We start from the raw sequence: 24,994 nt of genomic DNA, 5'->3' as shown, positions 1-24,994 counted from the left end.
AGTCACAACTGGAAGCACCAGTAACCACAAGAACCCAAGCCAAATTAAAACCACAACTGGACAGCCAAACTGGAATTGAATTCAGAAAAAGTTTGGAAACAGATGAATGGTTCCAGAAAAACAAAAATGTGTGCACAATGAGAGACGGGTTGCTTTGGGTAGGGGTAAAGTTATATATACCAACAACCCAAAGACTAACTTTCATGCAACTTTGCCATGGCACAAAATCAGCAGGGCATTTTGGATTTGTAAAAACTTTACACTTAATTAAATGGCAATTTTGATGGCCATCAATAAAAAAGGATATAGAAAGTTTTGTTGCCAGCTGCCCAACATGTGCATCTGCAAAGAGGTTGCAAGGGAAATTGCCAGGGCTATTACAACCAGTGGCAAATCCCTCAGCCCCCTGGAGGGAAATAGCCATGGATTTTATAGTGGAATTGCCAGAAAGCAATGGGAATACTGTTATCTGGACAGTCACGGACTTGTTTTCCAAACAGGTGCACTTTATCCCTTGCCAAAAGTTTCCCACTGCAAAGGCCTTAGCAAAACTTTTCATCCAGCACATTTACAGATTGCATGGGGCACCCCAATGCATCATCTCTGATAGAGGAGTGCAATTTACGACTGCATTTTGGAAGGAATTTTTATCCCTCTTAGGGACCACTCAGGGACTGACATCTAGCCATCACCCTCAGACAGATGGACAAACGGAACGTTGTCATTCAGTACTTGAGCAATATTTGAGATGTTTTTTAAATTTCCAACAGAGTGATTGGACGGACTTACTCCCTTTTGCAGAAGTTGCCTACAATAATGCCGTCCACTCCAGCACAGGCTACACTCCTTTTCAAATAGCCAACGGTCAAAGTTTCAGCCCCATGCCAGAATTAACCCCAAACGAACCAATGATCCCATCAGTGAAAGAATGGATGGAAAAACTACAAAACACCTGGCCAATAGTTAGAAAAGCATTAGATGAAGCTAGGCAGGCATACAAAGCACAAGCCGATAAAAAAAGAGTTGAGCTCACACCATTCATTATAGGAGAAATGGTGTACTTATCTACAAAATACCTAAAGTCCCTACAGCCCTGTAAAAAACTTGGACCAAAATATATAGGACCTTTTCCAATTAAAAGAATCATAAATCCAGTAACAGTAGAATTAGAATTACCCAAAAATCTCAGGCAAATAAACCCAATTTTTCATTGCAGCTTGCTGAAAAGAGAGCATCAGTCACCTCTACGGCCAAAAATCCCCCACCACTACCTCCAATCATGGTGGAGGGCGAACAACACTTCGAAATAAAGGAAATCTTTGACTCTAGGAGATATCATGGAGCAACTCAGTACCTAGTTGCCTGGAAACACCTTCCTCCCTCACAAAACGAGTGGGTCCATAAACGTCATGTCAGAGCCCCGAAGCTATTGAAAAAGTTTCACACAGAGTATCCTAACAAGCCTGACTAACCTTTATACCTGTTTTGTTTCTTCCAGGTGGATCTCTCTTATTTTTGAGGGGGCCGGATGTCAGAATCCAATTATATTTCATCTTTAGTTATCAAATATAGAAAACCCCAATTCTGCCTTCTCTGGATTCTGCCATAAGAGGGAGAGAAGGGGGAGAACAAAAGGGCTTTATGGCCCTCACTTCCTTCAGTATACTTCTAAGGAACTGAATGTGTGTATTGCAACTTCAAAGAGTTTGAATGGAGTTAGCACCAAAAGGCCTTATCATAACAAAGGAGGCTATTTACCTTTCATGTAGTTTATCTGAAGTCTCCATCCAGACGGAAGAAAGGAAAAAAGGGGTGGGATTGTGATGCCTGAAACTGTCACTGGAAGAGAGGGGTGATTGGGTGGGACTACTGGGGAACCCCTTAAAACCTCGAATGGGAGAGCTTGAACCCCAAGTCCTGTCTAGAACGCCTGCAACCATTTTCTCTTAATAAAGGATCCCTGTTGGAAGAATTATTCCAAGAGTTTTGTCTTCTTAAGATGCAAAGTGGGGTGGGTCCTTACACCAATATTGAGATTTATTTTATATTACATGTAGCCCTTGATTTACAACCAGAATTGAGCCCAAAATTTCTGTTGCTAAGATAGTAGTTAGGTGAGTTTTCCCCATTTTATAACCTTTATTGCCATAGTTGTTAAGTGAATCACTGCTGTTATTAAGTGAATCTTTGAGTCATTCAGCGAATCTGACTTCCACCATTGACTTTGAGTATCAGAAGCCAGTTGGGAAGGTTACAGATTGTGATCATATGACCCCAGGATAGTGCAACTTTCATAAACACATGCCAGTTCCCAAGCATTTGATTTTTAATCATGTGACCATGGGGATGCTGCAGTGATCTTAAGTGTGAAAAATGATCACGTCACTTTTTTCTTTTCTCAGTGCCATTGTAACTTTGAACAGTCACTAAACAAATGTTTGTAAGTCAAGGACTATCTGTATATCTAAACTAAACTTTCCCATTTTAAATGAGCAAGCCTTAGAACTCAGGACATCTCAGAATTTATGTCAAATACTGGTACTTGCTGGACATTAGTGAAATTTTGTATTCTTGTTTGAAATCTTAGGAGACATTGTGCAAACAATTGCTGAGCCCTGTGCTATATTTTAATTTCAGACTGCCTATTTCAATCAAGTATAACAACCCAGAAAGATCAAACAAAATATAGAAAACAAGGAATATCCAATATTTTTATTTAGGGCAGTACATACTTTTCTACCTAAATACAAAATAGTCTAGCTCCACCCTAAGATTATATAAATATTGAGTTATCTCAGTATTCACTATAGCAAGTTCAATAAATGTCTCTCCAGTTTCCACTGTAGGACAGTCTACCACTCCCTGACCTAATCTGTTCTATTGTTAAACAAGTCTTACCTTTACAATTTTTTTCCTGTTGTCATACCAATTGTTCTTTGTCCCCTCTTCTAGAAGAGAGCCCTGATCTAGATCATAATTTGCCAAAATGTAAGGAGACTTTCTTTAATGCTTTGCTGGAGTCAAAGTACATTATGTCCACCTCATTCTCCTGTTTGACTAAAATAGTCAATCTATTAAAAAAAGAAATGAAACTGCCGTGGCATGATTTGTTTTTCATAAAACCCTGCTTGCTTCCTGACAGGCAAGGCACACTTTTCTAAATGCTTAAAGATCAAACTCTTAATAATCTGTTCTGAACTTTTGATTAAAATTAATTTGAAACTAATTGGTGTGTACGTACCTATGTTTGCTTTTCTCCTGTTTTCTGATGATTGGACATTTGCACTTTAATCTTTTTTTTGACTACATAAAACTAACATACCTTATGTGGAACTTTTTCTAAGTTAATACTCATCAGTCATATTATCATTCATTAGTGGGTTTATACATGGTCCAAACACTTTTCAGTATTATTTCATCTTATTCCGACTCCTCAATTCATAATATTTAACAAAATATTTTTTCCACTTAATCACACTCATTCAAAATACAAATTTTCCCGAAACTCATCCCACAGTTCTTCTATTATCTTTGTTTGCTAGAATAACATGTAACTATCCCTATCCTAATTCATTCTTTTTATTCATCACAAAATGATGCCAGATCATACTTTCCAATATATATTTATCCTTTTCATTCACTTTCATTCAGATTTGTATAATAAGTAGAAATTAGAAGGTGTGTAAATAATTCCCAAGCTACATAGGTCTGTTATTTAAACATGAAATTGTACTTTCTAATGTTCAAATAAAATAAAAAAAGATTACCCAAAATTATGTTTTGAAAAAGAAAAAGACTGGACTCATAGAAGACATTAATTTTTATACTAGGATGAAATCTATCAACCTATTATAATCTTTCCATCAGTTTCACATGAACATAATATTGTGTGATTGTGTGTGTTCATGTATCTGTACATAAATATATGTGTAGGGATGTGTGTGTGTGTGTGTTTGTACATACACTAATGTATTATAAAGCAATTCAAAGTGCTGGGTGTTACCTTTAAGGCCCTATATAGCTTGCGACCAAGTTATCTGAAGGACCGTCTCTTCTTGGTTACATTCACAAACCCACCAGAGAGAATGTTATGGGTCCCCTTTCCTAAGGAACATCTGACAGGACCCAGAAAAAGGACGTTCTCCGTGGTGGCTCTCTCCCTTTGGAACATCATCCTTACAGAGATTAAACTGGCCCCCACTTTAACACTCTTTCACAAGGCACTAAAGACCTGGTTTTGCCAGGGGATCTGGGAAACCCAAAGTAGGATAAAGCCCCTGAAGTGGCTTGTTTGATTGTTTCTTCTTGCCGGGGCATGGTGGTGGTTATTATTTATTTATTTTTTATATTGAATTTTTTATTTTTTGCAAACTGCCTAGAGCAGGGGTGTCAAACTCACAACGTCAGATGACGTGTTGTGATGTATCGTAACTTTTTTTCCATTGCCAGCAATAGGGTGGGGGCGGTTTTGCTATGATGCATCCGGCCCGTGGGCCGGCAGTTTGACACCCCTGGCCTAGAGCCACTGTCTGGGCAGTCATATGAATTTTCTACATAAATAAAATAGACATCCATACATACTGTCCTTCATAAATATATACCTTAGGATCAGTTGAAATTGATCCTATATTTAGACAATCTGGAAACTGAATGGCCTTTAATCTTTATGAGTTCATAATTCTGCTCTATATAGGGGACGCCTGTTTTCACAATTCTTGAAAACTGTAACAGGGAGGGATGGCCTGGATTATGGTTGTTTCAGAATATTTGAGCACCAGGATCCTATAAATGGCTTTCCCTCAAATTTGAGATTTTCAGCAGACCCCTAAGGGCTCGATTTCACTGGCAAGCAGGTTGAATTCAGAGAAGACTGATTGGATAGAAGGCTTTAAAGGTGATAATCAGCACCTTGAATTGTATCTGTAAGCTCACAGGCAACCAATTAGCTGATATATTTTGGGGACGGGAACAAAACCTCATTAGTTAATCAACCTGAATTTCTAAAGGGAATGCTACATAAAGGTTGTGTAATATTGATTTGTTTTATTTTTACTGTATTTTTAAATGTGTTAATATGATTTATTTTATTTTTTTATTCCTAAGGAGAATAAATTGATTTCATGTTTCATTTATAATTATAAACTAACAAGCTTTTTTTACATTCAGATATGTATAATAGTAAAAAACCTGTAGAGATAGATGGTGATTCTTGGGGAAAGAAACTAAATCTTTAGAAAGGTGAAAACACAGTATACAGAAGATGAAAAATCAGATTATTTGGAGTTAAGCCAACCTACATATCAAGAAACAATAAGAAAGCCAACTTCTTCTGACCTAAAAAAAATACTGTAGAATGTTTGATAAGGCAGATTATCTCTTTGAAAAATGATTTTGGTAAATTTTGAGCCAATCACTTTCATTTTCTATCCTGTTGCTTTGGTTCCTTGTCAGCCACAAATTTAACTGAACCAGGTAAGGTAATTGTGCTATCCCTGGCATTCTTTTTTTTATAAATAATTTTTTATTTTTTAAACCAACAAAATAAGACAAAACAAAACATAACATACATACACACACAGTGTGTACTCCTTTTTTTTAACAGCAATTTCGTAACGGTAATCTTCTATTATTTACATTTTCCCCCCTTATTCTGCTTTAGATATATTTGTCCTTGTTCCGTTGTTTCTTGTTTGCATTTTTCTTCCTTCATACTATACTTCATACTAAAAATAATACATCTTATTATTACTATACATTATTATACACACATTTTCCACTTTTGACCTTTCCACATTTATTTTCCTCTATTATTTCTAGTCTCCAAACAGTCGTACCACTTATTCCATATTAAATAGTATTTTGTGTCTTCCTTTTCTTTTATGTCTTTTGGTAATTTGTCCATCTCAGCACAGTCCAGGATTTTTCTTATCACTTCTTCCTCTGATGGTATATTCTCATTTTTCCAGAACTATGTGTATGCTATTCTTGCTGCCGTTATTATATGTAGAATTAAGTACCATATTTCTTTACTATATTTTCTGTTTAAAATACGCAGCAAAAAATCTCTAGTTTCCAGTCTATGGGTTGGTTTATTATTTCTTTGATCCATCTTCTTATTTTAGTCCAGTATTTTTTCGCAACTAGGCATATCCACCATAAATGATAATATGTTCCATGTACTTTTTTACATTTCCAACATGTTGGCAAATTGTTCTGGAACATCTTAGCAAGCTTTGCTGATGGAAGATGTATGCCTGGCATTCTTAATGCATAACTGAAGTTTACAATACATTGTACAACTGCAATGATGGTGCAGATAAATATGTTTTTAATCATCTTAAAACTTCAGTCACAACAGTCCTTTCTTCTATTAAGTTGCTGTTCCATAGAACAGCAACTTTAAGTATCAGTTATGATTTTTAATCATTTTTCCCAGTAATGACAAATTTGGCAATAACACACAAGGACTGATATTTATGTAAATCAATTAATCAGAATACAGCTGGAAGGGACTTTAGAGGTCTTCTAGTCCAACTCTCTGTTCAATGTTATGGATTTTTTGCTTGTGGAATGAAAGTGGTTAATAAGAGGAAAGATTTTGAATGAAGTATTACTGAAACGGGAAAAAAAATTCCTCTTTCTCATTTTCTGTTTAAAATTTATAGCCAATTGAGATTAAAGTTTATTTGTAACTTGTTAAGACATGCTTTATTTAACTGTGATTGTTGAATAAACCACAGTTGAGTTCATGTAACATGCTAAACCCATTAAGATAAAATTAAACAAAACATATTATGGCTTGTCACAATGTGCAAAATCTTGCCTGAATTTAATTTTTAAAACTCAAAAAAGAATTCTTCCGTCAAATGATGCATACTGTAAGTTCTATGTCTTCAAATCCGAATCTGATTTGAATGTGCAGTTTGATTTGATTTTGCAGTACAATTTGTAGAAGTGAATTTGTATCTACATGCATGGAATTCTACTGAACCCTCAATAAATTTAAAAGCATTTGATTCAGGGAGAAAATCTATCTATGTAATAGCTAAAAATCAACACTGACTTGATACCACATAATCAACATATTGAATCAATTATTCCATTCAGCCTGGTGATTGGATTGAAGCACATTTGAATCAAAGTTTCACACAATCTAATAAGGGCAGGTCTAAATGAGATTTAAAAAATCAGAATTCCATATTATGAATTTTATAAATGAAAACATGAAAAGATGTTCTATTCATATTACACACAAATGTTCACCAGGGAGGGAAGGAAACAAAAGTGACATTGTATGCATCATAACATTATTCTGCAAATATCTGAATTTTTATGCTAAATTAGTACAGTGAATACATGTAATGTCATTTCAGTGTTCTTATCGATGTACCTAGATACCAGTGATTTTTCCAACAATATATTTTGTTCCTATTCTTCTCCTTTTTATTTTCATGTGTACATACATGTGTTGTATATATGCTGCCTTGATAGAGGAAAAATCTGAAGATCATTAATTAATAATTTGGAGAAATTTAATTCACAACATTATTGATCACAGGCTTATTTATTTATTTGGTTTATCAGATTTTTTGGCTTTTGGTCATTCTTAGAGACTTAGCAAAATAAGGCTGTTGTATAATTGCTTTCAAGCATTGCAAGAAATATATCATGAGAATTAAATGCATAGTTAGGTCAATGTATCACAATTTATTGGTATCAATAGACTGATATAGCACCATAAATAATTAATCTAACTTTCATTGAGTGTAGTCAGTGAAAGAAAGAATATTGGATTTAAAGTTGGCTGCATTTCTAGAGAATTCTTTCTGGAAACTCCCTGCCTGGTGGTTCCCAGAAGTGTACTTATATGTTTGATTTACAGCATCCATGTGTATAATATTTTTATCATAATCTTTTATCTGTTTTTCTTTCTTTACTTTAGTACTCCATTTGGACTGCTCTCTGGGTCACATGGAATGTTTTCATTATCTGCTTTTATTTGGAAGTAGGTGGTCTATCTAAGGTAGGTTCCATATTTTGACTGAATTAAATGGAACAATAATTCTTAAATAATTACAGGATGACTATTTTTAAAAATATATTTCATTGCGTTTTGAACAAAATGACTCTGGATCATTTGTGGATCTTTTGAATTTCTGTTTCCACAATTGCTATAGCATTATGACATGTTTTGGGGAAATCCACTAACATAAAGCGATACATCATACATAAATTTCTTTCTTTTTTTTTTATTGAAAATTTTTAAAATTTTTACAAGAAGAAAAACAACCCTCCCCAACCCACCCCAACCCTTCCATTCCCTCCCTCAGCCTCCCCAGAGCTGAATATAGGCTTAATTAAAGTTTCTTGAATTCTTAAAAAAAAGTATAAACCATAGATAAATCTAAATACATTACTTAAACAACTAATAAAATAATTAACAATAATAATAAAATAATTAACAATAATAATAAAATAATTAACAACAATAATAAAATAATTAACAATAATAATAAATTTCTAAGAGCATCTTTATGTAGTAATTAGATAAACCCTACTTGTTCCAAGCCGTCAAATAATTATTTTTATGATTAGTTTCTTCTAACTTGTCAAAATTCAGACATTTTGTTAGCAATAACATGGAACTCTTCCAAACAGATATTTTCATATTATTTTGTTTGGCTTTCTGTTTTGCAAAAACTTTAATAATTAATTTTGGAATTGATTGAGGCTATATTATTATTGTTTACTTCCCTGAAGTTTTTTTGAGCTTGTTAACTGTTCTGTCATTTTCTCTATTCTGCAGCCAAAAGTAACTCATGATAGGAACCACCAGCTTGTAGAAGGTTCTTGATAACCATCTTTCTCATAAAGTCCTAGTATTTAAGAACAATATAGCCTTAACACAGATATTGAAGCAAAGTTTCCTTTTATAGCCTTTCCCACCTAATTTTTCTTAAACTGATTTAGAGTCAAGCCCATGGGAACATAGAGCAGGGGCAGCCGAGATGGTAAATGCAGGTAGGTTGTTTATGAGACCAATAAAAGAGAATATACGTATGTAGCTCAAAGAGTTGAACTATGGAGTCCTTGGTGCTATCTGTACTTGGTTGTTTGCTTGCAGACATTTTGTAACCAGACTAGGTAACATCTTCAGTGCTAGAAGGGAATAGGGTTTGCTCTTTTGTTTATATACAACAGCTTGCTCTGACTGAGTTTATGGGAGTTTTGTTTTTTCCTTGATAGTTCCTTAATCAGGCTGCTGTTTGATGTTTGATTGTCTGGTATTATTCTTGGTGTTAATCTTTATTTATCTGAGTGGTGATTGCTGGCAAGAAGGTGTTCTAGTCTTTTTGTTTTCTTATTAGCATTTTTGTTGTCCTTTTTAAATGGTGGGTAAATGTCATTGTTTATTTCTATGTGCCTGTTGTTTGCTGATTTGTCTTAACATCAAGGTTCCAAGGCTGTTGTAGTTCTGGTCAAAAGGGTCTTTGCACAAATTCATCTAGTGTGCCAATTACTACCAAACTATTTGTGAACTTCATTGGTTGCCAGTAGGCTTCCATGTACAACTCAAGTGTATTTTTATTTGAGGTGATTTCATTGTGTCTAGGACCATTACATTCAAGCTATCTTCAAGAGGTCAAGCTTTCCAAATCCAACTGTGTACTCTTTGGCCCAGTCAATAGTAAAATATAGAGAGGGGCAGGGTTTTTCCATCAAGTCAGTCTTGACTCCTGGACTCTGCAAGGCCCTGCAGTTTTCTTGGGAAGGCTTTTCCAAAGTGGTTTGTTCTTGCTTTCTTTTTAAAACTGAGAGGGACTGCCCAAAGTCATCCAGCTGGGTTCATGTTAAAATCAAGATCTTGAACTCACATCTTCCTGGCTTCTAGCCTGATGCTTTAATCACTACACCAAACTGGTTCTCAAGAGATTCCCAATTTAATATTCTATTTACAGTCTTTTTATTTGATGAATGTTATAATTATTACCCACAATAATAATAATAATAATAGTAAAGTTGGAAGGGACCTTGGAGGTCATCTAGTCCAACCCCCTGCTCGGGCAGGAAACCCTACACCATTTCGGACAAATGGCTGTCCAGTCTCTTCTTAAAAACTTCCAGTGTTGGAGCATTTACTGCTTCTGGAGGCAAGCTGTTCCACTGATTAATTGTTCTCACTGTCAGGAAGTTTCTCCTTAGTTCTAGGTTGCTTCTCTCCTTGATTAGTTTCCACCCGTTGCTTCTTGTCCTGCCTTCAGGTGCTTTGGAAAATAGCTTAATTCCCTCTTCTTTATGGCAGCCCCTGAGATATTGGAATACTGCTATCATGTCCCCCCTTGTCCTTCTCTTCGTTAAACTAGACATACCCAATTCTCGCAACCGTTCCTTATATGTTTTAGCCTCCAGTCCCCTAATCATCTTTGTTGCTCTTCTCTGTACTCTTTCTAGAGTCTCAACATCTTTTTTACATCGTGGTGACCAAAACTGGATGCAGTATTCCAAGTGTGGCCTTACCAAGGCATTGAAGAGTGGTATTAATCATCAAGTGGGGTCATGCCATCAGTTGAAATGGATATTTCTTCTTTCCTTTTGAAGTTTTTCCTCTATTTTATACCAAGATAGAGAACTTACTGTAATCTCAAAGTATTATAAAGATGCATTGGGAAAATTAAAGACAATTTCTAGCACCTCAGCGATCCTCTGTTTGTCTGCTGTGTCACCTTTTGCTTTATTATTAGGATAATTTTTATAGTTAAATGGTGAAAAGGAGAGAGGGTCTGGATTAGTTAAGTTAGCTAGCTAATCTTTTGACTGAGGCAATACAAGTCTAATACATTGTTCATAGGTACCTACATACTGTACATAAATTTATTCAAGTAAGCATATAAATAGGGAAGGCAAGGCAATCACTTAGTTCCATTAACAGAGCAGTTCTGTATGTCTGGAAAAGTATTGACAGATGCCCAAGTTAATTAAATTTAGATGCCCATTAATTTGTTAATTAAATTTAGAAATAAGCAGTGATGCTGATATTGGCTTTAACATAATTTGGAAAGGGAAATTAAGTATTAATGTTGATGTATTACATTGGACAAGATTAAAAATGAATGCACAAATACATACATACATTTTTAAAATATCTTCTTGCTTCAGTTTAAAATTATGGCACATCTTTATGAGATTGCATATGAAAATTTATAAAATACATGTTTCCTATGGCTTCTGTTCTAATTTTCATAACAAGATATCACTTTGTAATTTTCATTTTTTCCCCAATCTTCTCTAAGTACTGTATTTTCCGGCGTATAAGACAACTTTCTAAACCCTGAAAATCTTCTCAAAAGTCAGGGGTCTCTTATACGCCCAGTCGTCTTATACGCCGGAATATACGGGTAGCTGTTCTCTGAATTTAAAACCAGTCTGCCCCCCCAGTGGCCAGCCCCCCCCTTTTTTAGAGAACTAAGCACTAACAGGACAAAGCATACAAAAATCCCATTTTTCTACATCGCCCATCATTTTATTCTTTTTCAGGAAAAGCAATTAAATAGTAGAAAACAGAAAGCCATATAAATTAAAGACATTACATCTACAAAAAAAAAAAAAAGAAACATTCAGCAGTCATGAATATATGGAAAAACTTTTTGATTCAGCAAATGACATTGATTAAGAAAGATACTGGTCAAAGGAAAAAGATCAAAGTGAAAATTAAGAAAATAGATAATGGGATCTACCAGAGAGAATATTTTAAAAAGAAACATTTGTTTGAATATGGTTAAAGAAACAGAAAAGATTCTGAATACATATGTTATTCTAAGAGAGATGAATTCCTTAAATAATATTGTATGCTTCTCCCCTTTTATTTTATTTCTTGATATAAGTAATATAATACTGCTGAAATAGCCTAGATGAAGGGAATGTTTTAGATAATTAAATGTGTCTGAATTTAGAGAAATTATAATGTATAAAAAAGAAAAAAAATGTTTTGAATAAGACCTAAAGGATTAGATGACTAGGCACATTAAATGGAATATTTAAAGATTAAATATATTTTATCAAAATAATAAGAACTATATTATTTCAAGGTTTGCAAAGAAGACATTTTGGGGAAAAGGGGAAATCAACTAAATGCACTATGTGGATTATAGATTATAGAAACCAATTGTTAATGATTTTTCTTTACAAATGTAAACCCAGCAAACACACTGTTTACCAACTATTAAGTGATTTATGTTTTAAAAAATCAATAAAATATATCGGGAAAAAATACCAGCTGAGTTCAGGAAGCATTAGGGAAGCAGTGGTGGGCAACACTCGCTTTCTAGCAGCAAAGGAATGGAGCTCCTATTGTGCTCATCTATAAACAGAAATTCAATATTGTACCGTATTTTCTGGCGTATAAGATGACTTTCTAAACCCTGAAAATCTTCTCAAAAGTTGGGGGTCGTCTTATATGCCCAGTCATCTTATACGCCGGAATATACGGTAATAAGAAAGGACTCCAAAAGTAAAGTGAAGATCTCTGTCGGAAAATGTGTGTGTATTTTTCAGTTTAGTTTACTCCCTGAACATTGATATAGTCAATCCCTGAATCCAGATCATGACAAGTACACATGTCAATTAGCAAAAGATATAGCTTAATATTTATATAAAGTTAACTAGCAAAAGGGAACAAAAGGAGAAGGGAGGGAGAGAGGGAGGGGGAGGGAGAGAGAGAGAGAGAGATAGAAGAAGAAGAAGAAGAAGAAGAAGAAGAAGAAGAAGAAGAAGAAGAAGAAGAAGAAGAAGAAGAAGAAGAAGAAGAAGAAGAAGAAGAAGAAGAAGAAGAAGAAGAAGAAATAAAAATTAAAGAAGAAGACTTCTTATCTTCATATTATATGCATCTATATATTGAAAGGGCAGAACCATCCAGAAACTCTGGAAATAGTACTGAGGATATTTGGCGTGGACAGTCTTAAAAGGAGTGGCCTTTGGTTATTCCAACTTTAATCTTTCTCTGGACTGCAGTAGAAAGGAAGCAAGACAGGTTAATCCTTTCCTGTTCTGCATCATAAAGGAAAAAAAATGGTGGACAGGAATGGTAGTCAATGGAACTGATTATGATACATGCATTTCATTGAGAGAAAATGTGGAATATAAAGGCACAATTGACATATGTTAAGTCCAAATGGAAGTGAAATTAGAGCAAGAGTAAATGCTGCTGAGCATGGCACTTTTATGATGTGCTTTGCTTACATATAGGAATTTTATTGATTAGAATGCTGTAGCTAAATGCAGTGCAAAGCATAAACTAAAACAATGATTGATACAGGAATATAATATGACCAGTATTATAAAATATATGAAATATATTTAAATAAAATGTATGTATTTAAATTGAAATACTATTTGATTTAACTTCAAATAGTCCAATTCTGAGCACGCTGTGACTATATTCCAAGGGGAAAATGAGAAAAGGCCATTTATAAAAAGTGCTGCTTGCTATGATGGATCCAGAGGGCAAGTTCAATCAAGGGCTAATGTTTTGGTCTTATTACTTTGCTCTTCCCCAAATACCTTTTAGATCAGTTAAATTTTTGCAAATATATTCTGTCACAATAAGATTCAGTAATTGCAACTTCGAATATTCTCAATTGATTCCATGCTATCAAAATTTGTATCATTTTTAGGGACCACATAGATAATGCTTATATGATAGTATAATACATTTTAAACTCTCTTGTATCAATTAATAATTTGTTTTATTTCCTCCCTAATGATTTTTTTCTCCTTTATAACTGCAATTTCAATAAAAAATCTAATATAGGATGTTCTAAAAACTGTTGGTATGATGGCATGGTGAAAATTGGTAGAGTTAGTGCTCCTTGAAATAGTTAAAGGTTTTTCATTTGTTGGCTGCCATGTTAATTTGATCTTTATAAAGAGGACAAAAAGAGATTTTAGTCTAGTGTGAAAGGAAGACTCTGGATTTCAGAAATCAATGATTCTGATAATTGCCTAATTGTTGAATGTTGTGCATGAATAATGTAGGAACAGTTTTGTGTAAATGAGCAAAAGTCAAGTCAAACTATCCTTGCAATGTGACACATTGTCAATTGCCAGAAATTTCCGGTGTTTTCAAAAACCACCAGCAGCAATTTACAGGAAGATGAGAATTGTTACCATACAGTATCTGACATTTTCTTCATTTAAACTATTGTTATGGAAAGCTGCTAACTCATCTGGAGTTTTAGTGAATATACAAAATTTAGTGGAATACTTTTTAAAGCTGGGCTTCATCTCTATGTGCATAAAGATTTCCATTTTCAAAGAGTATTATATACAATTGTCTTGTTATTTGCACAATGTGATGGTGTATGCTGACATTTTATACCACATTAATATATTATTTAAATATCATCACTCAAAGAGACATGCCAAAAGTTTGATGGTAAATGATTCTGACAAGTTGTGAGAAAGTAATATAGTGAGAATTTATTTTATTATCCTTCTAGGGCTAACATTTACAGTTCATTTAGAAATTTAGTGGAAAAAGTTCATTTAAATTTACATTAAGTTCTTTTTAGTTCTCTTGTTAAAGATAAGGTGTCAGTAACAATTATTTTAAATAAATGGAACCACATAAGGACAATTTTATACATTCCTTCCCTTTGAATTGCTTTATTAGAAATTATTTGCAAACAGAAAAATAGATTTTTCATAGAAGGATCTGTCTTTAACTTGGTGCAGTCTTCCAATGGTGCATCCAACACTGTTATAACTGAATTAATCCAGATTGCTCTTCCTCATCTTCTTCTCTCTCTTTCCACTTGTCCCCACATTATACTGTAGACTTCTCCAGAAGCTAAGTATTAATACTATGTCCAAAATATGATAATTTGAGTCTGCTCATTTATGTCTTGAGTGAAACCTTGAGGTTGATTTGCTCAATATGTCATTTATTTACTTTTGTCTCACCATGGAATACTCAGGAGTCTTCTCCAATATCAGCATACAAAACCACCAAAACTCTTTCTGTTCTTCAAAGTCCAAGAAGAAGTCCACATTCTGTCAAAAGCAAGAAAAAGAGATGAATATAAACTCCAGAAAAGAAACTATCATTGCTGTCATGTAAAATGAGATATTCTTAGATGCTTATCTTGTGTTTTAAAAGGATTGTATTTAAATGACATTTTTGATGCTCATTTCTTATGGCTTGGCAGTGGCTTTCCTTTTTTGACAACTGAGAATCCTATTTGCTTGAAGGAGATCATGTTATAGCAGCAATAACTTTTGTTCTAGAAACATATTCTCTTAAGTGCAGCAGCACACAGTAGGCATGAAAAAAACTCCCATTTCATTTTGGAGGTCAGTAGGGCCCTTACAGGTTACTCCTTCCTTTGGAAATAGTTCAGTTCAAGTTTTTGAGAACTACAGCAACCTTGCGGTGTCTTGATCACAATCCTTTGCCATGAAGCTAGCCTTCTTAAAACTGAAACTTCTGCCTGGATTTACGTCTTCTACTGACTTAAGCTTTCCTTTTTGATGATGTAGGTCATCCTTCGCAATAAATCAAAATAGTTTTACACATATATCTTGAGTTAAAAACAGAATTAAAATAGATCTAAATATATCAGTTGTATTTGGACTTATCTATAGTCATTTGCCAACATTCTAAACCATTGCTCCATAGGGTTTAAAAAACATTATTTGATTGTCCACGAATGCTTAGAATAAAGTCATCAATATGATTGCTCCTATCTTTATGCAATAATGATTTATGAGTATCAGTAATTATATAAAGATGCCAAAAGTCTAACAAAACATTTTGATATAGATATATCAAACTTTTTTGCTAATTCCCTCCTTCCTTGCCTCTGCCATTAGTACATTTTGAAAAATGACAAGACTTGTATCATTTTTCCTGATTGTGGGGAACATTTATCATCAGGAGCTGATAAAGAATGGCATTTTATAGACTTTCTGCCAAATGGGAAGGGGCCTTTGTTGATAAAGTTACTCATTAATGGAATTGGAAACTAGACCTTCCCAGCCATAGATGCCATCTTCAATTTACAATCTGTCTTGGGGAATGTGAAGAAAAGTCACAATCACACTTCTTATTATATTGCACGGATCCAGCGCTATATTGTACACCCCATAATCAAAATGATAAACATAGCTAATATTTGAGGCATGTGTTCTATCTATAGAATTGATTTAAATTACTTTAAGTAGCGCACACACCATTCTTTGGAATTAGATACTTCAACACTTAGACAGATGTCACCATTTAGAAAACCAGATTGGTTTAGTTTGGTTTTTAATAATAATAATAATAACAACAACAACAACAACAACAACAATAAAGTTGGAAGGAACCTTGGAGGTCATCAAGTCCAACCCCCTGCTCAGGCAGGTAATCCTATACAAATGGCTGTCCATTCTCTTCTTAAAAATTTCTAATGTTGGAGCATTCACCGCTTTTGGAGGCAGGTTGTTCTACTGGTTAATTGTTCTAACTGTCAGGAAGTTTCTCCTCAGTTCTAGGTTGCTTCTCTCCTTGATTAGTTTCCATCCATTGCTTCTTGTCCTGGCCTCATGCACTTTAGAAAATAGCTTGAGTTCCTCTTCTTTGTGGCAGCCCCTGAGATATTGGAACACTGCTATCATATCCCCCCTCATCCTTCTCTTCATTAAACTAAACATACCCAATTCCAGCAACCATTCCCTATATGTTTTAGCCTCCAATCCCCTAATCATTTTTGTTGCTCTTCTCTGTACTCTTTCTAGAGTCTCAACATCTTTTTTACATTGTGGTGACCAAAACTGGATGCAGTATTCCAAGTGTGGCCTTACCAAGGCATTGTAAAGTGGTATTAATACTTCACGTGATCTTGATTCTATCCCTCTGTTAAAGCAGCCTAGCACTGTGTTGGCTTTTTTGGCAGCTGCAGCACACTGCTGGCTCATATTTAAATGATTGTCCATTAGGACTCCAAGATCCCTCTCACAGTTACTACTATTGAGCAAGGTACCCACTATACTATACTATACATTTGGTTTTTCTTGCCTAAATGTAGAACCTTACTTTTTCACCATTGAATTTCATTTTGTTAGATAGTGCCCAGTGTTCAAGTCTGTCCAGATCCTCCTGTATCCTAAGCCTATCTTCTGGAGTGTTGGCTATTCCTGCCAGCTTGGTGTCGTCTGCAAATTTGATGAGTTCCCCATCTGTCCCCTCGTCCAAATTGTTGATGAAGATGTTAAAGAGTACTGGATCCAGAACAGAGCCCTAGGGCGCCCCAGTACACACTTCCCTCCATGTAGATGCGGTTCCATTGAAGACTACACGCTGAGTACGGCTGGTTAGCCAGCTACGAATCCATCTGGTGGTGATGCTGTCTAACCCAGATTTTTCTATCTTATCAAGTAGTAGGTTGTGATCTCCTTTCTCAAATGCCTTACTGAAGTCCAAGTAAATTATATCCACAGCATTCCTCTGGTCCACTAATTTTGTCACTTGGTCAAAGAATGCAATAAGATTTGTCTGGCATGATCTGTTTTTGACAAGCCCATATTGGCTTTTAGTAATGACTTTGTTGCCTGTAGGTGTTTGCTGATTCATTGTTTGATTATCTTTTCCAGAATCTTCCCAGGTATTGAGGTCAGGCTGATAGGTCTGTAATTTCCTGGATCCATTTTTTTTTCTTTTTTGAAGATGGGAACTACATCAGCTCTTTTCAAATCATCTGGTAGTTCACAGTGCTCTAGGATCTTTGAAAAATATAGTTCAGTGTTTCTGAGATCACATCTGCCAGTTCCTTAAGAACCTTGGGGTGTAATCCATATGGTCCTGGTGATTTGAACTCATCTAGGCTGGACAGGTGCTCACTTACCATTTTCTTGCCTATCTTAACTTGTGTTTCTATTCTGTTTTTTATGGCACTATTTTTGATAGGTTGGTCTGTTTTTTCCCTTTGTGTAAAGACAGATGCAAAAAATGAGTTAAATAGCTCTGCTTTCTCCCTGTTGCTTGTCACCTTCTTGCCACTTTCATCCACTAATGGACCAATCATTTCCTTCACTTTTTTCTTGTTTTTTACATGTTGAAAGAAGCTTTTTTGTTATTTTTTACTTTGGTCGCAAGCCTTAGTTCATTTTGAGCCTTAGCTTTCTTCACTTCATCTTTGCAGGCTCAGGCTATTTGCTGATATTCTGACTTAGTTATGTGTCCCTCTTTCCACTTTCTATATTTGTCCTTTTTATCTTTCAATTTATCAGGGAGTTCTTTATGCAGCCATGCTGGTTTCTTTTGAGAGCTGTTATTTTTCCTCTTTGTTGGTATTGTGCTAGCTGGGCTTTTATTATCTCACTTTTCAAAATTTCCCAAGCTTCTTGAGTTGTTTTCCCCTGGAGAATTCTCATCCATGGAATCCTTCCCAAGCTCTCTCTAAGTTTATTGAAATTAGCTCTCTTGAAGTCCAAGACTCTAGTTTGACTGTGTTCTATTGCTTGTGCTTCCATAATGTTGAATTCCAATATTGCATGATCACTTCCTCCCAATATTCCTATGGCTTCAATACTTTCTATCATTTCATCTCTGTTTGTGAGAATTAGATCCAAAATGGCTAATCCCCTAGTTCCCTTCTCTACTTTTTGGGAGACAAAGTTGTCTGCTAGGTTTGATAGGAATCTGTTTGATCTTCCACTTGGTGCGGAGTTTGTCTCCCAGTTGATGTCAGGGTAGTTAAAGTCCCCCCATTACTACAAACCTACATACCTTAGTTAGCTGACTAGCAAAAAGTTCATCTATTTCCTCTGTTTGGTTGGATGGCCTATAGTATACACCTATGGCAATGTCATTTCCCCCCCCTTTTACTTCTAAAAAGGTAAAATTGTTCACATAGGAAACTGCATTATTGTATATCATATCACTGGCCCATCAAGCTCAGTGTTGTCAATAGCTAGCAAGGATTTTCCAAGATTTCAGTCAGAACACTTTTCCACTGACCTGGGAGTTTGGCATACAACTTTATTATTATTATTATTATTATTATTATTATTATTATTATTATTATTATTATTATTGATCATCGCACAGTCAGCCAGATGTTCAGACTGGATTTGGCATTTTGTCTACCTATCGAGTCCTTACCCAGGACCTGGGATAGGCAGATGTGGATGTTTGATGGTATTACAGGTATCGTCGCAGGATGGAAGCAGTTCCTAATAAGGCCGCCTTTTGCAATTGACTAATAGCGAATTTGTCAATGCCAATGGTGTTCAAGTGGTACTCCAGTTGTTTTGGGATTGCACCCAAGGCGCCTATGACTATTGGTACTACCCTTGCTTGCTTTTGCCACAGTCTTTCTATTTCTATTTCTAGGTCTTTGTATTTTGTTATCTTCTCCAGCTCTTTCTCTTCTATTCTGCTGTCTCCAGGCACTGCCACATCCACTATCCAGACTTTTTTGTCTTTCTTATCGACAGTTGTTAAGTATGGGGTGTTATGTTGCAGGTGCTTGTCTGTTTGAATTCTGAAGTCCCAATGCAGTTTAATTTTATCATTTTCTATGACTTTCTCTATTTTATGATCCCACCAGTTTTTGCTTACAGGCAAATGATATTTTTTGCAGATCTTCCAATGCACATTGTTGCTACTTTGACATGCCGCTGCTTGTAGTCAGTCTGTGCAATCTTCTTGCAACAGCTTACCAAGTGGTCCACTGTTTCTTCAGTTTCTTTGCATAGGCGGCACTTACTGTCTGTTGCTGTCTTCTCAATTTTGACTTTGTATGCATTTGTCCTTAAGGCTTGGTCTTGTGCAGCCAGAATTAGTCCTTCGGTCTCTTTCTTCAATTTTCCTGGTCTTAGCCATTGCCAGGTCTTGTTATTATCTGCTTTCCCAGCTATTTTTTTCACGTATTGGCCATGTAGTGCTTTGTCTTCCCATGCCTCTATTCTGTTCTTCATTTGCTCTTTCTTGTAGGCCAGTTGGTCTCTCCAGTAGTCAGTAAGCCTTCCTGATATACTAATTTCAGTGCATCTTCATCATTGTTCTTCAGATATTCTTCCCAAGCCATTTTTTCTTCTTCAACCATCTGATGTACTTGTAGCATTCCACGCCCACCTATTTGCCTTGGTAGATAAAGTCTATCAATGTCACTGCATGGATGAAGAGCGTGATTCATTGTCATTATTTTTCTGGTCTGCCTATCCATTGCTTTTAGTTCTGCTTGAGTCCAGTCCACTATTCCAGCTGTGTACCTAATGACTGGAATTGCCCAAGTGTTGATTGCCTTTATGGTATTTCCTCCATTGAGTTTGGACTTTAAGATCTTCTTCACTCTCTTGATGTATTCACCTCTAATCTTTTTCTTGAGTTCAGTGTGCTTGATGTTGTCAGCTTGAAGGATACCCAAGTATCTATAGTACTCTTCCTCATCCAGACTCTTAATGTTATTTTCGTGGGGCATCTTGCTTCCTTCAGTTTTCATTATTTTTCCTTGTTTGATAGTAAGTGTGGCACATTTGTCCAAGCCAAACTCCATTACAATATCTTGGCTATATATACGGACAGTGTTGAGCAGCGATTCTATTTCAGATGATGTTTTTCCATACAGCTTCAGATCATCCATGTAAAGGAGGTGGGATAGTCTGGCAGATGTTTTTGATGTTTGATAGCCATGTCCTGAGTTATTCATTATTGTTGACAGAAGAAACAGTGCAATAACAAATAGTAATGGTGATAATAAATCTCCTTGAAATATTCCTCTCTTGATATTAACCTCTCCCAGTCTCTCACCATTGATCTGCAACTATGTCTTCCATTGTGCCATCGATCTTTTTTATTATTATTATTATTATTATTATTATCATCATCATCATCATCATCATCATCATTATTGATCATCGCACAGTCAGCCAGTTGTTCAGACTGGATTTGGCATTTACCAAGGACCTGGGATAGGCAGATGTGGATGTTTGATGGTATTACAGATATCGTTGTAGGATGGAAGCTGTTCCTAGTAAGGCCGCCTTTTGCAATTGACTAATGGCGAATTTGTCAATGCAAGTGGTATTCAAGTGGTGCTCCAGTTGTTTTGGGATTGCACCCAATGTGCCTATTACTCTTGGTACTACCCTTGCTTGCCTTTGCCACAATCTGTCAGAATCCAATTATATTTCATCTTTAATTATCAAACATAGAAACTCCCAATTCTGCCTTCTCTGGATTCTGCCATAAGAGGGAGAAAAGGGGGAGAGCAAAGGGGCTTTATGGCCCTCACTTCCTTCAGCACACTTCAAAGGACTGAATGTGTGTTTATTGTGGCCTCTAAGCGTTAACATATCAAAGAAGAGTAATTGCCTTTCATGTAGTTATCTGAAGTCTCCATCCAGACGGAAGAAGAAAGGGGATGGAATTGTGATACTTGAAACTATCACTGGAAGGGGGGTTGATTGGGTGGGACTACTGGGGAACCCCTTAAAACCTTGAATGGGAGAGCTTGAACCCCAAGTCCTGTCTAGCATGCCTGCAACCATTTTCTCTTAATAAAGGATTCCTGTTGGAAGAGCTATTCCAAGAGTTCTGTCTTCTTAAGATGCAAAGTGGGGTGGGTCCTTACATTAGACAGGACTTGCAAAATTAATCCACCTGGAAGGTAGACCCTTGCCGGGGGATTTTGCAAAAATTTACCATGTCAGACAACGAAGCAAGAGAGGGAGAAAACTCCCTGGAAAGAGAGCCGCTGACCCAGTTGGAACCTTGCCAGATGTTGGGATCCGAGAGGCCAGATTTCTCAGAAGAAGAAGTGGTGGAGACACAGGACCACAAGCCTCGCTGGTCGATGGGCGTTGGAAAGAAAAGCGAGTGGGGAAAGGAATCAAGAAAAGTGACCCTGAGACGGGGGACCAAGCAACCAGAATGGAAGCAGGAGATGGAGAAATCCCTGCACGCAAGTGAAGAGGGAGGAAGCTGTATGCCGTACTCAGACTGGATCCTAGAGAGAGCTATTGACCTGATGAAGAGAACTCTCAACTCCCTAGGAGAGGAGATTCCTGAGCCCTACGCCCGCCCCAGTTCCTGGAGCCACAAAGGGAGAGACACCGAGGGGGACGTGGAACCTGCAACCCCAGGGACATTTACTGATCCAGGAGCTCCCACCCCCTACCGGACCACAGATGGAAATCTGGACGGAAGACACTACCACCCACAATGGAGGCACCGATCCATTCCAAGACGTCCACCGTTGGAGGTGAAATTCAAAGGGGAGCCAACACGCTTGGGGTTTTTCCTAACCCAAGTCCTCAGCTACATGGAGGAATATGGGCAGGACATCCCCAGCGACAAAGCCCGCATCCGGATCGTGCAATCTGCCCTGGATGGACCAGCTGCAGATTGGGTGGTGAACCTGCATGACTCCAATGCCCCAGAACTCAGTAACTTCAACCGTTTCATGTCCTCGTTGAGAAGACGATTTGAAGACCCCCTGGCTGATCGCAAAGCCCGTGAAAGAATAACAACGATGAGGCAGGGCAAACGCCCAGTGGCTGAGTATACACAAGAATTCCGAGCCATTGCCAGCAAACTGAATTGGCCAGAAGACATCCTCCTTGGCCGTTTCAAAGACGGACTAAACTATGATCTATATGATGCTTGCCTGCCCCGAGGAGACCCACATCGACTTGAGGAATGGTACGTCTTGGCAGAGGAAGCAGAGATCGACATATTGAAGAGGACACCACCGAGGAAAACAATGGAGCCGCCCCCCGCCTGAGCTGACACACCAACCGGTGAAATCATCGGATACAGCCAAGAAGCAGATGGGGTGTTTCAAGTGCGGAAGAGAAGGGCATCAAGCTGTAGAATGCCGCTCAAAGGCCCCCCAGCACAACCCAGACAGATCCCCAATCAACAAACCCAGAGGGTATTCAGCTAAGCCAAAAGAAACAGCCATGAAAATGATGGAAATTGCAGAAAACCCCACCTCTGCTCACCAAGGGGAAAGAACTCCAGCCTACACCACAGGGACGGTGGATGCCTCAGATGACAGCTCGGAAGGCGAACCCCTGGTAAGTGGACGCATCACACCCATCTTCAAAACAGTGACTATATTAATCCCCCCCATGCCCGAAGCTGTGAAGGTGAAAGCCTTAATAGACTCTGGCTGCACCCGCTGCCTCATTAGCCCAACACTAGTGGGGAATCTGGGCATCCCATCCAGGAGACTGGAACAACCAATCTCATTTGGCCAGCTAGATGGATCCATAGCAGGGGGGGTGCCAGCTACCCTAGCCACTCTGCCAATACACCTCTCCCTGGGCAACCATGAAGAGGACTTAACGTTTGTGGTGACCCCAGGTATGGAATGCCCAATGATTCTAGGGATGGAATGGTTGAAAAAAATGGAACCCCTGGGTAAATTGGAGGACAACAGAAATCAAATTCCCGAAGGGGGACCCTATGGACTTAAAACCCCAAGGGAGGCTACCAGAATCAAGAATAGAAAAAGCATCCATAGGAGAGGAAAAAAGATTAACAGAAATACCAGAGGAATATAGGGACCTTGCTGAAGTCTTCAGTGAGGAGAGGGCGAATGAGCTTCCCCCCCACCGACCCACAGACTGTACCATTGAATTCAAGCCTGGGGCAAAACTCCCGAAACCCAGATTATACTCCATGAGCCCAAAGGAGAAGGAGGAAATGGAAAGATTTATTAAAAAAAACCTGGAGAGAGGTTTCATTGAACCAGCTAAGCCTAAAGTGGCTGCCCCGGTCCTTTTTAGAGAGAAGAAGGATGGCTCTTTACGTTTATGCGTGGATTATAGGGCCCTGAACACAATCAGTGAAAGCAACCTATACCCGCTGCCCCTCATGAAAGACATGCTGTCACACCTATCGAAAGGGAATTTTTTTTCTAAACTAGACCTAAGGGAAGCTTACTATCGCGTGAGAATCAAGGAAGGGGACGAATGGAAGACTGCATTTAACTGCCCCATGGGGTGCTATCAAGTCAAAGTCTTGCCATTTGGAGTACAAGGGGGCCCTGCAGTCTTTATGCAATTAATCAATGACGTTCTAAGGGAGCACCTGTTTAAGGGGGTCCTTGTTTACTTGGACGACATTCTTATCTTTACCGAAACAAAAGAAGAACACGTCAAACTTGTCAGAGCGGTTTTAAAGAAGCTGCGAGCCGCTCACCTATATGCCAAACTCTCAAAATGCGAATTCCACCAGGAAAGGATAGACTACCTAGGCTATCGCATATCCCCACAGGGCATTGAAATGGACCCAGAGAAGGTCAGAGCAGTATTAGAATGGGCACCACCCCGCACAAGAAAGCAACTACAAAGTTTCCTGGGCTTTGCAAATTTTTACCGCCAATTCATCCCCTCATTTGCACAGATAGCCTTGCCCCTCACCAACTTACTAAAAACGAAGGGAACATCCTCAGTAAAACCTAGCCAGCCACTAACATGGACAATGGAGTGCCAAGCAGCGTTTGAGAGACTAAAGAGACTTTTTTCTGCCGAACCAGTACTAAGGCACCCAGATATGGACAAGCCCTTCATAATACAGGCAGATGCAAGTGATGTGGCAGTGGGGGCTGTGCTATTACAAGAAAATGATGATGCAGTATTGCAACCCTGTGCATATACATCTAAGAAACTCACGGAAACAGAACAGCGCTGGCCCGTATGGGAGAAGGAGGCTTATGGGATACGTTGGGCATTACTCACGTGGCGACAGTTCCTGGAAGGCAACAAAATCCCCTTCCAGGTATGGACTGATCACAAAAATTTAGAAGCCCTGAAAACTTCCAGGAAACTCAATCCCAAACAAGCCCGCTGGTCCCAGCATTTTCACCAATTCCAATTTAAGCTCAAACATTTACCAGGAAGAAAGAACTTCCTGGCAGATGCACTATCTCGCATGCCCCAATATAACAGCGCACGAACCACAGACTCTAGACCAATAATGGCAGAATCACAACTGGCAGCGCCAGTA

General features: G+C 37.5%; 1 protein-coding gene across 1 annotated transcript in view; it reads left to right on the top strand.

Moving 5' to 3' along the window:
• The window catches only part of NKAIN3 (sodium/potassium transporting ATPase interacting 3), a 124,370-nt gene that overhangs the window by 53,621 nt on the left and 45,755 nt on the right, over positions 1-24,994 (top strand). The window contains exon 3 of the mRNA XM_039335709.1: positions 7,943-8,023. Coding sequence (XP_039191643.1) covers positions 7,943-8,023 — 81 coding nt within the window. The remainder of the gene's footprint in view (positions 1-7,942; positions 8,024-24,994) is intronic.

This window comes from Crotalus tigris, unplaced genomic scaffold (assembly GCF_016545835.1).
Source record: "Crotalus tigris isolate CLP2741 ecotype Arizona unplaced genomic scaffold, ASM1654583v1 scf7180000017546.9332058, whole genome shotgun sequence".
Classification (NCBI taxonomy): domain Eukaryota; kingdom Metazoa; phylum Chordata; class Lepidosauria; order Squamata; family Viperidae; genus Crotalus; species Crotalus tigris.
Note: the sequence above shows the minus strand (reverse complement) of the source record. Positions and strands in the feature narration are given on the sequence as shown.